At 33.3% G+C, this 17,562-nt stretch overlaps 1 protein-coding gene across 1 annotated transcript in view; it reads left to right on the plus strand.

Moving 5' to 3' along the window:
* The first annotated feature begins 1,485 nt into the window (after nt 1–1,485).
* The window catches only part of LOC114336430 (putative inorganic phosphate cotransporter), a 76,517-nt gene continuing 60,440 nt past the window's right edge, over nt 1,486–17,562 (plus strand). Inside the window, exon 1 of the mRNA XM_028286808.1 lies at nt 1,486–1,766. Within this exon, the coding sequence (XP_028142609.1) occupies nt 1,727–1,766 (40 nt within the window). The 5' untranslated portion in view covers nt 1,486–1,726. The remainder of the gene's footprint in view (nt 1,767–17,562) is intronic.

Below are 17,562 nucleotides of genomic sequence, written 5' to 3' on the forward strand. Positions count from 1 at the left end.
GACATTTTTGCACGCTCGTAGAAAAACCACGTTTTTAGACGGCTTTTGCAAATAACTCGAAAAGTAATTATTTTATCGAAAAAAATAGTCTTAATAAAAATGTAGCTTATAAAAAAGAGAGTAATATGGCGTATGCATGAAGCCTGTAGACCCAGCAAAAGCAGAGTTGAAACTCATGAAAAGTAGGTTCTTATTCGTCAAATTCCAAATCGAATATTTCAACATGAAGTAACCAAAAATGAAGCACTTTTCGGGTAAAACTGATCACAACTTTTTTAAAGTGTTTAAAAAAAGGTTTATTTTTTAAAGTTTCTATCATCAAAAGTAGGCAAGTTACTCTCAAAATAGAGTTTTTTAGCTTTATGTATATAATCTGTAGTTTTCATTATATAACAACTAGTTATACCAATTTATAAGATTATTGGGTATTATCCCCAAAATAATCTTTAGGGTTCAAATCGGGTGAAGGAGGCCTGATACTACCATTATTTAAAGGAGATAGCCTGATACTACCAATACAAAAAGGAGATCCAATGTGTCAGATCTAAATAACGCCGAACATTTACACCAAAGTGAGCTGGAACTCGGTCATGTCGAAACCATATCTCATTGAAACTGTCTCCACTCTGTATGTAAGTTGAAACTTAGTATGTGTGAAAGCATTTAATGATACAAGTATGTCATCACTCTGCTCACTGATTAATAATATGTTATCGCTCACGTTTTTAACTCGTTAGTGAGTAGATGTTTAATTGCATAATAATAGTTTTTAACACTTTTTTTGTAACTGTGTTCAAATAAATGTCTTGAATGTGAAAGAAGGCTTTTGTAAAAATTTTGAACTTCTTCGAAATGGCTGGAGCAGTCCCTTTAAACTGCTTAACGCCAAATATGGTCCAAGAACAAAAATGACATAACATGCGTGTAGGTACACTTCATACACCTTGTAGTTTTCATTACTGAACCACTATTTATACTTATTTATAAGATTATTGGGTATTATTCCCAAAATAATCTTTAGGGTTCAAATCGGGTGAACAAGGAGGCCATCCAATACAACCTAATTTACCAATCTAATCCAAAACGAGCCGGAAACCATATCTCATTGAAACTGTATTCACTCTGTATGTAAGTTGAAACTTAGTATGTGTCAAAGCATTTAATGATACATGTATGTCATGATCTGAAGTCTACTGATTTACATTGCTCACTGATTAATAATACGTTATCGCACACGTTTTTAACTCGTTAGCGAGTAGATGTTTAATTGCATAATAACAGTTTTTACACTTTTTTCTGACTGTATTCAAGTAAAATGTCTTAAATGTGAGAGAAGGCTTTTTTAAAAACTGTTTCGAAAGCGCTGGAGCCGTCCCTGTAAACTGCTTAACGCCAAATACGGTCCAAGAACAAAAATGACTTAACATGCATGTACACTTCGTACAATCTGTAGTTTTCATTATTGAACCACTAGATACCTATTTGTGAGATTATTTGGGAAGACCCCTGACCCGTTCCGAGATAGCAAATAAAAAATTATAAATTCATTGTATAACTAGCGGGTTCTCCGCAAAAGAACTTTTTACATCGATGCAAGTCGATCAGACACGTGCGGTGCGGAATACCAATATACATATTTTTTTCCATTGACTTTAGAAAGTAAATAAGCCGCTTTCTGCATATTTATTGGAATAGAAGTGAATTGTGCGTTTGGAGTTTTTTTAAAATGTGTGCCGCGGTTGTTATTGACAGTGTTAAAAAACCAAGTAAGTGCAAATATTTTATTATTGGATATGTATTAGGTTTTTTCTAGTATCATTGAGATTCTCTGTGAAGACCTTTGATGAACACTATACGTCCTTTTTCAATTGCAATGAAGTCACTTAAGAGGAAACAGTAGCGATCAACAGGTAGCGAAAACGCGTTCCAAGATTGCGGCTGTAAGTTTGAATATTTTTTCGAGATATTTGGCACACGTATTCGTAATATAATAAAGAATGGCGGTACGGAGCCCAATTTGAAAAATATATTAATATGTGGAAATTACTCTGTAATTAAATACAAAATTAAAAAAACGAGCCTCTACCGCCATTAAGAAGAACAAAAAAATACACTTTCTTCAAATAAACTTGTTTATCCGATGCCTAGATTTTGTGCCATTTTGGAACTACTAATGAAATAAAAAATTTTAGTAGTTCCAAAATGACACAAAATCTAGGCATCGCATAAAAAAGTTTATTTGAAGAAAGTGTATTTTTTGTTCTTCTTAATGGCGGTACAGGCTCGTTTTTTTAATATTGTATTTAATTACAGAGTAATTTCCACATATTAATATTTTTTTCAAATTGGTCTCTGAACCGCCATTCTTTATTATATTACGAATAGGTGTGCCAAATATCTCGAAAAAATATTCAAAATTACAGCCGCAATCTTGGAACGCGTTTTTGCTACCTGTTGATCGCTTCTGTTTCCTCTTAAACGCATCTTACACGATATTTAATTTTTTAATTTTTACCGTCTGTGTGGAGTCTTGGTTGCGTTTTTGCTCTTCTTCTCGCTCTGCCATTTCTTGTAGAGCATAGAGCAGTAGAGAAAAAATGGAAGAAAATTTCAAAAATAACGAAATTAGAGGGGCTTGCGAATACCTAAAAAAGATAAGAAGTGGGTATAAACCTCAATCAAGTCTATGTAAAGATGAAAGTGGGCAAATAATCAGTGACCAACAGAAAGTCACAGTATTATTTTCAGACCCTACTTGGAACACAAGCAGACATGGAAGATGAAATGGGTATGCACTACGTAGAAGAGAATGAAGTAGGTAATGGAGTAGAAGCTCCAACTATAGAGGAAGTTCTCGAAGCTATTAAGGCCCAAAAAAAACAATAAAGCTCCGGGAGTTGACGAAATACCAGCAGAACTGTATAAGGTAGGTGGCGACCACCTAGCAAGTCACATCCACACGCTCATCAAAGACATATGGCAAGAAGAGAAAATACCCGACGACTGGAAGAAAAGTATAGTACCTATGCCCGATCTATAAAAAAGAAGACAAACTTCAGTGAAAAAACTACCGTGGAATCTCTCTACTATGTACAGCATATAAAGTCCTCACGTATATTATAAACCAGCGGCTCCAACCACTAGCAGAAAATATTATCGGAGAGTATCAGACGGGCTTCTGACGGGGATGATTGACACTGGATCAAATATTTACTGTCAAAAAGATCTTGAGAAAATCATGGGAACACGATTTTGATGTTCACAACGTAGACTTCAAGCAGGCATACGACTCAGTCAAAAGGAACAAACTATACTATATATTAGCTAATTGGCAATACCACACAAGCTAATAAGACGCATTACAGCCACAATGGATGAAACCCAAGCATGTGTACGAATACAAAACCACCGGACAGACTTTTTCAAAATTTCGCAGGGACTAAAGCAGGGAGATGGGCTGGCCCAACATTGTTTAACCTGGCACTGGAGTATGCGGTTAGGCAAATGCAAACTGGACGAGGAAACCTACTGACCAACCGGCCGCTTATGCCGATGATATTAATATTATGAGTAGAACATCAACAGGAGCACAGGAAACATACGCAGAGTGAAAATACAAACAAAAATGCTAGATCTGGAAATTAACACAGAAAAAAACAAAAATAATGACTCAGACGAGAAGAAATATAGTCCCACAAAACATTATACATGAAGATGACATTGAAACGGTTGGAAAGTTTACATACCTGGGAATAGAAATATATGCGGACGGATCAGAAGACGGAGAAATACGGAAGAGAATAACACAGGCAAACAGAGCTTATTTTGCCCTCTCCCATATATTTCGGTCTAAAAGTGTCCACCGAAATACAAAGATGAGAATCTATAAAACTTTAATTCGACCAATAACATGCTATGACAATAAAGCCTGGGTCCTGAAAGAAACATCCAAAAACAAACTCGACACATTCGAAAGGAAAGTACTGAGGAGAATACTAGGACCTGTGAGGGAAAACGGAATCTTCATAAGTCGATACAACAACGAACTTTATCAACTTTATAAGGAAGCACCCCTGTCAGACTTCGTTAGAATACAAAGATTGCAATGGGCCGGACATGTGATAAGAATGGGAGAGGATAGGCTACCAAAAAGAGCACTGAATGCTAAAATGCAGGGAAAGAGACCGGTTGGAAAGCCGAGAAAACACTGGGAAGACACAGTAAACAGCGACGCACAAGCCCTTTTAGGAGTCCGTGTATGGAGAAGAGCAGCCACAGACAAGCAAGGGTGGAGTCAAAAAATAAAGGAGGCCAAGGCTCAAGTTGGGCTGTAGTGCCGTAAAAGAAGAATATAGGGCAGTCTGGCAGTCATTTTTCTCTCCTAATAATCAGTGCTGACAATTGTGCTACTTCTGCGCAGTATCGGTTAGTGCTAGTTTCTAAACTAGGTCCGTTCATATTTTCCTGTTCTTTGCTCATCACTACACCTTTCTTCATGGTTTGTAATCTTGCTCCAGCTCTCTTCGTGTCGTTTCCTACATATATTTAGTGTCTCCCCAGTCTTTTCTTCTTCCTCTTCTTTGGCTTTTTCCCATTATGTGTTTGCGGTTTTCGTACTACACAGCACTCTATTCTTCCATCTTCCAGTCACTTTTTCTGAGGTTTCCATCTATCATAACATTTCCTATGTACGTGTTCCATTTTGTAACAGATCTTCCTCTTCTTTCGGGCTGGTCCAGTCTATTTTCGGCCACCTATGCTGCGGCATTCTTTGTAGATACCCGTACCACTTCAAACTCTGTTTTCCAACTTTTTTACTAATTGAGCATTCTCCTTTCATTCTTAATCCGGCTTGTTCTTTGCCATAATGGTCCATGTATTGTTCTGTTTTTTCTTTTGTAACTGTGGAAAAGATTCGTGCTATTGAAGGCATTACACTGATTGCTCTATAGTTATTTGGCAACCTTTTGTCACCTTCTTGAGAATGGAGGACATGTATGATAGATTTCACTCATCATTTTATTGAACAGCACTCCATATTTCAGCAGTTCCATTTTTATGTTACCTGGTCCTAGTGCTTTGTTGTTTTTTTGTTATTTATGGCTTTCTCTGGTGCTTTAGTTATGTCTCTCTCTGTGATTTCGACTTCCTCCGTTGTTATTGTCACAGGGTCTTGTGAGATATACTCCGGTCTATTCTCCTGCAATAATTTTTGTATAATGTTTTGTCCACTCCTTTGATGTAATTATCTCTATGACATTTTTACTTCGTCTATTACTTCTGATGTTTCTTATTTTTTTCTAGGCTTTCGTTGATCTTTTATAATCTATCGTGTTGTCTATATCTCTGCACGTTATCTCCCAATGTTATTCTTATTTAGCTTTATTCTTTGCTTTACTTGTTGTCTAAACATATTCTTCTCGTATTCTTGGGATTTTGTCGTTTAGCGATTTATGAAACGTAGTTTTTCTCCTTCAGCTCTTCTAGGTCGTCACTGTATTTCTCTAAATATTCATTGCTGTTTTATCCAGTACCCTAGTGGCGTAACTAGGGGGGTTTTGGGGGTTGTAACCCCCCTCATTGGGATGTACTTTGAGCTATATACGCTTAACACCATTGGTAGTTGTAACCCCCCCCTTAGGATCATCCTGGTGACGCCGTTGGAGTACATAACACTTCATTTGCTGCTTTGTTTATTTTTTGCTTTAGGTGTTGATAGATACATTTCTGTTGCGGTCCATTCTTCGTTCATTTACAGCATATTCTGTAGCATATTCTGATATAATGTTCGAATAGTAAATTTTTGTAGAAGTTCTACTTTACACCCACTCTTTTCGTCCCCGGAATATTAAAGTTCAGGTTTCAGGTCATGTGTCGATATGGTTTTCTGATCGTGTGGCCCATCCATTTTAATTATTTTCTTATGCGACACTAAACAAGTCGCTTTCAATATGGCGACGTCGAAATGCGACTGTGCGAGCCTTGTGGATTTTAGTTGAACTAACGTAATGACGTCACGAAATAGCGACTATCGAAATTAATAGCGACTCCAAAAAAGTGGTTGATATTATAATTTCGATGTTAGTTAGGTTTAGTTTAGATGTGTTTTGTTTATTTCTTGCAAGGAAAACTAAAGCAAAAGGTATTAATATGGCTGGGTTTAATTGAAATTTGCTTGTTTTGAAATTTTCCCCGGAAAATTCGGGTTTTCCAAACAAAATCTTTAATTTTCAACTAAAATTTGAGAGAAGTAATTATTTATCAATAATTAAATAATTTGGTGACAGTGACATAAATCTTTTTTGTTATGAGTGTCTTGGAGATATGAAAATTTGTATGTACAAAGAGGACCGGAATTAAAAGGTATCTAATGATTCAAAGATTAAAATCCTGTTGTTTATAACTCTGTCGCAAATGCCGGTCAAATTTGACCGGTTATACCTGGAATCACTCCTCGCAATTCAATTTTTTTCTTCGAAAAGGGCACAGAAGCCGTGCCCTTTTCAACAGCGTTAACTTAATTTAATTCAATCTAATATTTTCTGAGGGGTTCTATTTGTTTATAAGCCAAAAAAATGTTTCTTTATAACATTCCTGAGACCGCTCAAATGGTCCAATTTCAATCCTGTAAGGTACGTTGAATAGGTGTAGTGCTTTTCTATACGAAAATCATAGTTATTCTGGTGTATCATAATCTTTCTGGTTATTATTTCGACCGAATTTTTTTAATTAACATTTTAATTATTGCTAAACTATTGGTTAGATTTTCGCCGGTCTCCTGATATACAGAGAGGGGCTAAATTATGGAATAAATTCATTTTCTCTAAAATAGACGATTTTAGAGAAAAATCCCGAAACAGGTCGATTTTTATTTTTAAATTAAATTTTTTTTTGCATATATTTCAAACTAGTGACGTCATCCATCCGAGCGTGATGACGTAATCGATTATTTTTTAAATAGGAATAGGGGTTCGTGTTGTAGCTCATTTACAAAGGCGTTCAATTCTCTATTCAGTATAGGGCTTTTCATTCACAGTCATTTATTTCGAGCTTCTGTCATATTTCGTATAATCCGTAAATATTAATATTATACACAGATTATTCAACATATGACAGGAGCTCGAAACAAATGACAATCGATGAAAAGCCCTATTATAAACATTAATATCATTATTTTTACAGGGAGGCCAAAAAAATTTTTGAATTAAATTAATTGACGCAAGAAGAACAATGCATGTAATTTATTTAACTCAAAATACATTCTATTGCTGTCAGAAAATAGAAAAAAATGTTTATTTTGCAAATAAACATTGCTTTTAGCTTAAATTAAATATTCAAACTGCCAATAGGTAGGAGGGAGGCTGTTTGTGATTTAATTTAAGCGAAAAGAAATGTTTATTTGTGAAATAAACCTTTTTTTCTATTTTCTGACAGCAGTACAATGTATTTTGAGTTAAATAAATTACATACATTCTTCTTTTTGCGCCAATTAATTTAATTTAAAAATTATTTTTTGGCAACCCTGTATAAATACCTAATGATATTAATGTTTATATTACTGAATAGAGAATTGAACGCCCTTTCAAATGACCTACCACACGATCCCTATTCCCATTAACAAAATTATCGATTACGTCATCACGCTCAGATGGATGACGTCACTAGTATGAAATATAGCCAAAAAATTGTAATTTAAAAATAAAAATCGACCTCTTTCGGGATTTTGCTCCAAAATCGTCCGTTTTAAAGAAATGAATTTATTCCATAATTTAGCCCCTCTGTATAATCTACTATAATAAATCTTTCATGTCAGCAATTATGTAATTATTGATAAATAATTAGGTACTTCCCTAAAATTTTAATTGAAAATTGCAGATTTTTTGGGAAAATTCGGATTTTCTGAGTAAAATTTTTGTTGAAGGAAATCGGAAAAAAAATATCTTTGTGCAGAACTAAATTACGGTGAATTTTTATTTGAGTGTTTTTGGCTCAAAGGAAAATTTTTAGGAGTTACAGACCACTAATTGAAAAAAAAAAGAAGATTTAGGAGTGCTAATTTGTTTATAAATAAAATAACACACTTTCTGCGGACTTGTCGTACCCCATATTACTAATATATTATGCAATCTTAAGATTCGATTTTAGCAATAAAATAGCTGGTAAATAATTTTTCCCAAAAATGGCATTTTTTCGATAATTTTCACAGACTATCAACAAATTCCAATAAACCGGAGCGCCAACCCAAATTCTGAGCAGTCTCAACATGATAAGGTTAATATCCCCAGTTGTAACTAATATCGAAATGAATAAGAATCGCTATACTCTGCGGCTGTCATGGCGGTGTCGAAATGAAATTGCGACTGTCGAAATGAATTAGAATCAGGCCCCTGCTGGTCTCTTCGATAGGTTCTTCCCCTATCCACAGGTCCAGGTTGGTGATCTTATTTAACCAGAACGTTTTCTACATATTTCTCATGCATTTATTATTGAATTTACTTTCCTCACAAATATTTTGTCTGTTTTTTAAGTTTCTGCTCCATCCGTGAGAGTTTTGTCGTTTTTTTTTGAAAAATTTTAGCTTTGTGTTAGTGTTGATTTAGTTCGACTTCCATAACTTGTTATCTTGTATCTTTTATCAAGGGCGTCACTAAACCCGAATTATGTAGGTACTTGTTAGTTGTACCTCGTATTTGAGATACACTGTTGTGAATGACCTTTAAAAATTATCCAAATAAAATACCTAACCCATAAGACTAATATTGCAACAGTATTCGCATTGTTTTTGCAATGGGTTTTTTAGACGATTTAAAAAAATTATTTCCAACCAGTTTTGGGGAATTTTACCTGTGTTATAAAAGTGTGACTGGCAAGATTAATAACATAATTAAATACTAATGGAAGATATCAATGCTAAGATTGGTGTAGAGAGAGAATATGTTGTGGGAGAGGGGACTGATTTATAGAATTTTGTAAAAATTCCATTTTAAAAATACCGACAAGGAGACTTTAAACTTGGAAAGCTCCTGCAGATAGTCCTGAAGTTTTGGGTAATTTTACAATTTTATGTTTTAGTCGTTCATAAATTTTAAGAATTACAAATTACGCTCATTTTTATCAACCTTGGCCCTTTTATGAAGGTCAAATAAATCTCCAGAACAGCTTGTTTTAGTGCTTCATTTAAATATATATATATATATATATATATATATATATATATAGTATTGGAGAGAAACAGCATCCTTGTCATAATTCTTTTGTTACTGGAAATGCTTCTGATAAGTTGTTGTTTAGTTTTATTTTTGATGTTGGTTTATTGTATAACTGTTTGACTGCGGTGATGATCTATAAGATCGTTCAAGAAACTGGAGCAGCTTTCTCACAGAAATCGTGTCATATGCTTTTGTGAGATCCACAAATAAAATATGTATTTCCTGGCTTCCTCCAACTTTCTTTTCATTAAGTTGTGTTAGGGTAAATATGTGATCTATGCAAGATCTTCCAGCTCTAAAACCTGCTTGCTGTTCAATTTCATGAGGTTGGTATTCTTGCTCAATCATTTTTTTAAGATTTTACCAAACAACCTGCTAAAGGTACTAATGACCGAGATACACCTGTAGTTTCCGCAAATATCTTTTGAACCTCTTTTGTGAATTATTGGAGTAATCCATGCTTCTTTCCAACTCTTCGGGATTTTTAAGTGTTTTGTGAATAGCTCGTTTAAGATACCTTAGATATTAGTTTCGGTGTTCCGTATTTTAGAAGTTCTGCTGGTATGTTCTCCGGCCCGGATGCTTTGTTGTTCTTCATGGATTTAAGTGCTTGTTGTATTTGTTCTTGTTTCATTTTCCTGAAATTTATTAGAATAGAATAGAAATATGCTTTATTGTCACTGAAAATTATACAATTTTATGGACAAAGCTTAACATAGATTCACGAAAAAGATATACATAACAATAACAAATACAATTTTATAAAATTAGATAAATCGTCAATAAAAAAAATAAAAACAAGTTAAAAAAGTGAAGTAAAAAAAACAAAAATCAATATATTGCAAAATTACTATAAATTGCAAAATTGAACATACAACATAATATAATAAAACACAAACAAAGGAACTAATAAGTTTAAGCTGCTGTATGTGACACCCAAAATATACAGAGAGAGTCTGTAAAGTGGAATAAATTCAATATCTCAAATACTAATTGTTTTTTTTGGAAAATGCTCAGACCCGTCGATTAGTATTTCAAATTGTCCTTTTTGACATTCAATAAAAATGTATACAGGGTGTCCCAATTTAGAGATATGACGTCATCGTCGATTTTCTTAAATGGCAACACTGTCATTTTGATAGCTAATTTGATAGGGTTTGTAAAGTTATACATAACTGCAAAATATCAAATTTTTATTCTCTACCATTTACAAGATAAGAGAAAATAACAAAGTTATATCTGTAATTTGGAATATATTCAATAATTAAAATACTAACTGTTTTTTTTTGAAAAATGCTCAGACCCGTCGATTAGTATATCAAATTGTCATTTTTGACATATAATAATAATGTATACAGGGTGTCCCAATTTAGAGATATGACGTCATCGTTGATTTTCTTAAATGGGAACACTATCATTTTGATAGCTATTTTGATAGCGTGTGTAAAGTTATACACATCTGAAAAATTTCAAATTTTTATTCCCTACCATTTACAAGATAATAAAAAATAACAAAGTTATTTAAGAACATTATATTAAGAACAAAAAGTAATCAAATAATAATTGAATTTATTTATTTCAATTAAGAAAATGCTCATAACGTTGCCCATTGACAATTTGACAATAATTGAGGGCAACATTATGAGTTTTTGCTTAATTTATTGAAATAATTAAATTCAATTATTAGTTGATTACTTCTTTTTCATAACTTTGTTATTTTTTATTATCATCTAAATGGTAGAGAATACAAATTTGAAATTTTGCAGTTGTGTATAACTTTACACACCCTATCAAAATAGCTATCAAAATGACAGTGTTGCCATTTAAGAAAATCAACGATGACGTCATATCTCTAAATTGGGACACCCTGTATACATTATTATTATATGTCAAAAAGGACAATTTGATATACTAATCGACGGGTCTGAGAATTTTTCAAAAAAACAGTTAGTATTTTAATTATTGAATATATTCCAAATTACAGATATAACTTTGTTATTTTCTATTATCTTGTAAATGGTAGAGAATAAAAATTTGATATTTTGCAGTTATGTATAACTTTACAAACCCTATCAAATTAGCTATCAAAATGACAGTGTTGCCATTTAAGAAAATCGACGATGACGTCATATCTCTAAATTGGGACACCCTGTATACATTATTATTGAATGTCAAAAAGGACAATTTGAAATACTAATCGACGGGTCTGAGCATTTTCCAAAAAAACAATTAGTATTTGAGATATTGAGTTTATTCCACTTTACAGAATCTCTCTGTATATAAATACACTTTAGTTACTTGTACATTACTGTGATTTCTTAGTTGTCATTAAGAAACTCTTCTACTGAATAATATGGTCTTTTAGATAAATGAGCTTTTGTCATTTTACGGAACTTGAGAAAGGATGTTGCAGATTTGAGTTGTAAAGGGAGATGGTTGTATAGTTTTTTTGCGGAATATAGTATAGATTTCTTTACTAACTCAGAAGACGGGATCGGTAAATAGACATCAAAAGTTGAATTTCTGGTGGAGTAGTCATGATGAGGCCTTGCTGGAAAGACATGCATGTGTTTACGAATTAAGCAAACAGTTTCTAAAATATACAAAGATGGAAGAGTTAAAATTTCGTGATCTTTAAAGTAACTTCTGCAATGGGTTGTTCTTCTGAGGCCAAACAGATATCTTATTGCTCTTTTTTGTAATTTGAAAATAACATCAAATTGGGCAGCTGTACTAGACCCCCAAAAAGGAAGACCATATCGAAGATGAGACTCAAATAAAGAAAAATATGTTATTTTAGAAGATGCTAAATTGAGTTCCTTCGAAACAGATCTTATGGCATAGCAGGCCGAGGCGAGTTTCTTACTTAACAAATCGATATGAAGGGACCATTTGAGGTTGCTGTCTAAAAGAATACCAAGAAATTTTACAGAATCAACGGTAGAGATCTGGCTGCTATTCACAAGCAGGGGTTGAAGAGCACCTTTTAAGATACCTTAGATATCCGTATTTTAGAAGTTCTGCTGGTATGTTCTCCGGCCCGGATGCTTTGTTGTTCTTCATGGATTTAAGTGCTTGTTGTATTTGTTCTTGTTCCATTTTCCTGAAATTTATTAAAAATACAAAATTCTTTTCAATAATTGCATAAATATTCCACAGTGCGTTACTGTGTTGTTTCTCAAAAGTGCAATGCGTATGATGAAAATTCCACGACTACGCTTGATTAGCCAAATCTTTGCTTTTATTTCTGACATTGAAACATTTTGCTAAATCATACAATACAAATTTTACGATTAATTTAATAACAATACCGCACCACGACATTTCTACATTTTTCAACCTTGATAGAAATCTAAATAGCGATTTTTCCTCTTTTTATTATATAAAAATAATTTATTCAGCGATGACATATCAAAAGAGTATGAAACTGTACAGTAGTTTTCTCTGAATTTTGTGCATGTTACATATTGTGGTGGGGTTGCGTGATATATCTAAAAATGAAATGTAAGTACCTATATTGCATTTAAGTAGATTGTTTCATCATTATACAGCCTCAAGAGTCCACTGCTGAACATAGGTCTCTTTCTCGTGTTTCCAACCCCGTCTATCTTACGGCTCTTTCATCTAGTTTTGATTTAGCCCTCTTAACCTTCGGATGACCAAGGGGGTAAATTTGGACCCCAGCGTATGTTTTTCTTTAATAAATTCAAAAGTATTTTCAATTTTTAACTCTTTATTTTTTTATTTGACTTTAATATCATTCTAGATATCCTCATATTTTGAAATAAAAAAATTCCCTACATTTTACGAATAAAAAATATATTCTGAAGTTGATGTTTGGTAAAATACCATCTATTATGTGGAATTTCAAGTAGTTTTACACTGCGCGTTATAAAAAACTATTTTAGACTGTGGTGCCTGTTATGTACGAATCACGACATTCCTGTCTGCTACAGTTAGTCATTATTATTATTTCCTGTCGTATATTATTATAGTTTCTTATATTATGTGTACATATAAGATATGGCCCGCAAACATCTTACTGAGGCTAAGTTACAGGAAATTGGTAGTGCTAGCGATTTTATATGATGGTATAGAAAATGAAATAGTATCAGAAAACGAGGATGTATTGTTAGATGAAGATTTAAATGCTGAAAACATTCATTCCAGGTCATTTTTGACTTTGGGTCATTTTTTACCCCCATGGGTCATCCGTGTAACAAAAAACGGTTGGTCATCGGAAGGTTAAATCGTCAGTCCATCGTGTAGATGGTCAACCGACGCTTCTCTTGTCTTCCCTTGGTGTCAAATCCCAATAACGTCTTTGTCCATCGCCCATATGTCATTCTAGTTAAGTGTTCTGCCAATCTACATTTTAGTCTGGCTATCCCTTCGATGACGTCAGTCAGCTTGGTTCTTCTCTTGCTTGATCTCTTCGTATTTTATTTTGTCTCGCAGAGTTATTCCTAACATGGTTCGTTCCATTTTCCTCTGTGTGACCCAAAACCGATTCTTCTCTTCAGTTCATTGGTCTGATTATCCCTGCCAATCACAATTTCTTGTCCAACTTTTCCTCCTTTTCTACTGTGTAGTTTGTTATGTCTATTCTTATTGCCGTTGTGGTCGTCTTATTTATTTTATTTAACGCTTCTTTACTTACACTGATCTCCTTTCATCTGTCGCCTTAGTTCTATAAGGATTTTCGTTTGTTCATCTTATTTGCTTCATCATCATCATTCTCTTTGCCTTATCCCTATGCGGGGTCGGCTTCCTTAATTGCATTTCTCATTTCTCCACACAATTCTATCTTGGATCATATCAATGTTAATCCCTTTACCAACATGTCCTGCCTTATCGTCTCCCCCCAGGTCTTCTTTGGTCTTCCTCTCCTACTCCTTCCAGGAATCTGCACTTCAGCTATTTTGCGTATTGGGTGATTAACGTCTCGACGATGAACATGACCAAACCATCTTAACCTATGCTCTCTCATTTTGGCATCAATTGGTGCCACACCTAGACTTCCCCTAATATACTCATTTCTAATTTTATCCTTCTTTGTCACTACACTCATCCATCTAAGCATTCTCATTTCCGCCACATGCATTCGTTGTTCCTCTTTCTTTTTCACTGCCTAACATTCAGTTCCGTACATCATAGCCGGTCTTATGGCTGTTTTATAGAATTTTCCCTTCAGCTTCATTGGAATTTTTCTGTCACACAACACACCAATCGCTTCTTTCCACTTCATCCATCCAGCCCTAATTCTACTTCAAGCATCTCCATCTATTTCTCCATTACTCTGTAATACCGATCCTAGGTACTTCAAGCTATTGCTTTTCACAATTATTTCACCATCCAAATATACCATTTTATTTGTAGTAACTCCATCTTTAAATGAACATTCCAAATCCTCTGTTTTTGTCCTACTAAGTTTCAAACCTTTTTTCTCATCATATTTATTTGTTCATCATATTTGTTCATCCTATTAGTTCATCCTATTTGTTTGTTGGACAATATTTAGTTTAAGCCTGTTGCATTGTGTTGAGTGTTTGTTCAATATGTCTGTTGTTTGCCTTTCAATGCATTATCAATATATTTTTCGAACTCCTGAATATTAGTTGGTTTTGTCCATATCTGTGGTTGTTTCTTATTCATCATTTTGAGTCTTTCTCTTTCGGTCGATACGGTTATTTTCCCTCTTAATAACCCATGATCACTGCTTGTACTAAACTGGTTTAAACACATTTACGTCTTTAAATAATCCTTTTTTGTTTGTTAAGAAATAGTCGATTTCGTTACTTGTGTCCATCAGGTATTTCTAATGTCCAAAGTTTTTTATAAGTAATTTGTTTATTAAGAGCGTAGACGCAAATATTTTACAGCTATCCCTACTTCTTCTTTCTTTAGACGGCAAATTATGTGTAGTAAAATTCTCACTGGTATGAAGATGTAAACATTAGTTGGCAATGACATTGTCATCATTAACAATTAACATAGAGATGGCTATTTCGTTCAGCTTTTGAATGTTCTTGAATAACCGTTACTTGTGGTGTAAATTTGTCTTCTGTAGAGCCTCCTTGACAACAGGTAGACCTAGAAATAGTACTATCGGGGAATGGCAGGAGACAAATTTAAATCAAAACGAAACCGTAGATTTTCTACTTGTATAATCGCTTAAATTATTAGTGCTTGGTTGCACCAACAAATATTAAGCTCCAGCTTAGCCCAGCTCAGCTTATAGATAGGGCCACTTTAAGTTTCACTTACGCTGCACCTACTGCACCATAATTTTCGATTCTTATGTAAGCACTCCACTTGTCAATCTAAGTGGCAAGTAAATTGCTCTAGTAATGAAAGTATGAAACAAGTATGTAATTTCTAAATTGAATTAAAAAAACCTTTTATATAGTTCAGAGAAATAAGGAAAAAAAATATCTTGTTGGTGACACAACCCACTCCAGGCCGAAACCTAATTTTTTGAGTAGTATGGACATTTATAATAATAACCTATTGGCTCCGTGCGTCTCCCCTCTACGTACAGTCACGTGATACGCTGTCAGATTTTGTAAGGACGTTTTAACATTGAGTCTTATGGGATTATTTTGTTAAACTTGAATATTTTATTTTGTAGTGATAATAACCGAATACAATTGTTAGAATTCATTAGTTATTAATTTATACTGTAATTTATAGTGCAACAAAATATTTTCTTTTTCGTTAATAAATATTTATTGACATAGACTGCGATAGTGAGGTTATGCATACAAAATCAAACTGATAATCAATATTGGAAAGTGAAGAATTTATAGTGCGTTTTTATTTTCTGTTTATATTAATACATAATATCACTAGCGTGACATGAAATTTTTTTAAATGTCTCATTTAAACATACACAAAGCGTCCTTATAAAATTTCAAAAAACCGCCACCATGAGCAGGTCGGTCGATTTTGCTTTGACACTTTGTTAACGCTCGGAGCGAATATATGTTTCCTGCAGCCGATTTTGATGATATCATGATTTTGATGATGGTAACATGCAAACAGCCTTAAGTCACATAAAAATCAAAGTTGAGTTAGATGTGAAAATGCATTGTTCTGTAGTAGCCAAAGTGGTTTATTTTATCTGATTCATGCAAAAAAAATTCTTTCCAATTGTAAAAGCATGTTAAAAATCACTTTTACATGCAAAATAACTTATTTCCAATGTACTAGTCCATACAAACTAGCTTATTTCCAACCAACCAATAGGAGCGCAGCAACTGCCACTCAGCTGACCTAGTGAGTCGTACAAATGTGAGGTTATGTGAGGGTTTTGTATTGGAAGTGTTTGAGATTTACATGCAAGTCAGCTTATGTCCATAACATTTTACATGCAAAACGACTTATTTACACTGAGTTCGTGCAAAACGTCTTATTGCCAAAACAAAATTAAGTTTTTAAACTAATTTTTAGCTACCCTAACTGAAATTAGTGTTTTTATCTCATATTTGGAACCAGTACTATTGCATAATATTGATTAGAAGCCATTATCCTTTTTCTGAGCAAAGATACAAGTTTTTTGCCCTCCCTGAGTTATTTGTGACTTAAGCTTGTTTGCATTTTACCTCCTCAATACATAGTTATAAACAAATGAAGATAAAAAACGGTAAATTTTCGCTTTTCTCATCTATTACCAAAAAGTTAAACATTTTAATCAAATTTGAGAGTGAGAAACTCATAAATCGTATAAAAAAACTTCAACATGGCATTCGCTGAATATGTCTATCCTTATTGGTTGCTTAGAAAATTGCAAAATAAATCACAAATTTTAAGTTTATATAAATATTCATAACTTATGTAAAAATTAACTTAGAACCTTCTTATTACACGGAATGCTGAGAATTCTGGTGCTTAAATCATATCCTAAATTTCAAAGCAATTGGTAAAATAGTTTAAAAGTTATTTAATTTAAGTCAGAAAATGATGAAGTTACAGTAATATTTTGGATAGTTTATGAAAGAAGAATATTTACACTACTAATTTAATTAAAAAAAAATACAAAAAATAATTCTAAATATTGCAAAATTATTTTGCAAGTACCTGTAAATTAAAAAAAGGGGGGCTAACTTCGTCCCTAATGGTCCTAGGACAATTGTTTTCCTTTCTAAATGTGTATAAAAATTCAGTCTTTCTAAATATGAAAAAATAATTTTTCTACGGGAAACGGTTAAAAAATTATTCTAATTCTTTATAAGTAAGCAAAAAATCGACATGTTTTTGAAAAATAATTTTACACTGTTTAAAATTACTTTTTGTCATTTTTTTAAATTAAGTTAATAGTATAAATTTTCTTCTTTCATAAACTATCCGAAGT

This window comes from Diabrotica virgifera, chromosome 8, assembly GCF_917563875.1.
Source record: "Diabrotica virgifera virgifera chromosome 8, PGI_DIABVI_V3a".
Lineage (NCBI taxonomy): Eukaryota > Metazoa > Arthropoda > Insecta > Coleoptera > Chrysomelidae > Diabrotica > Diabrotica virgifera.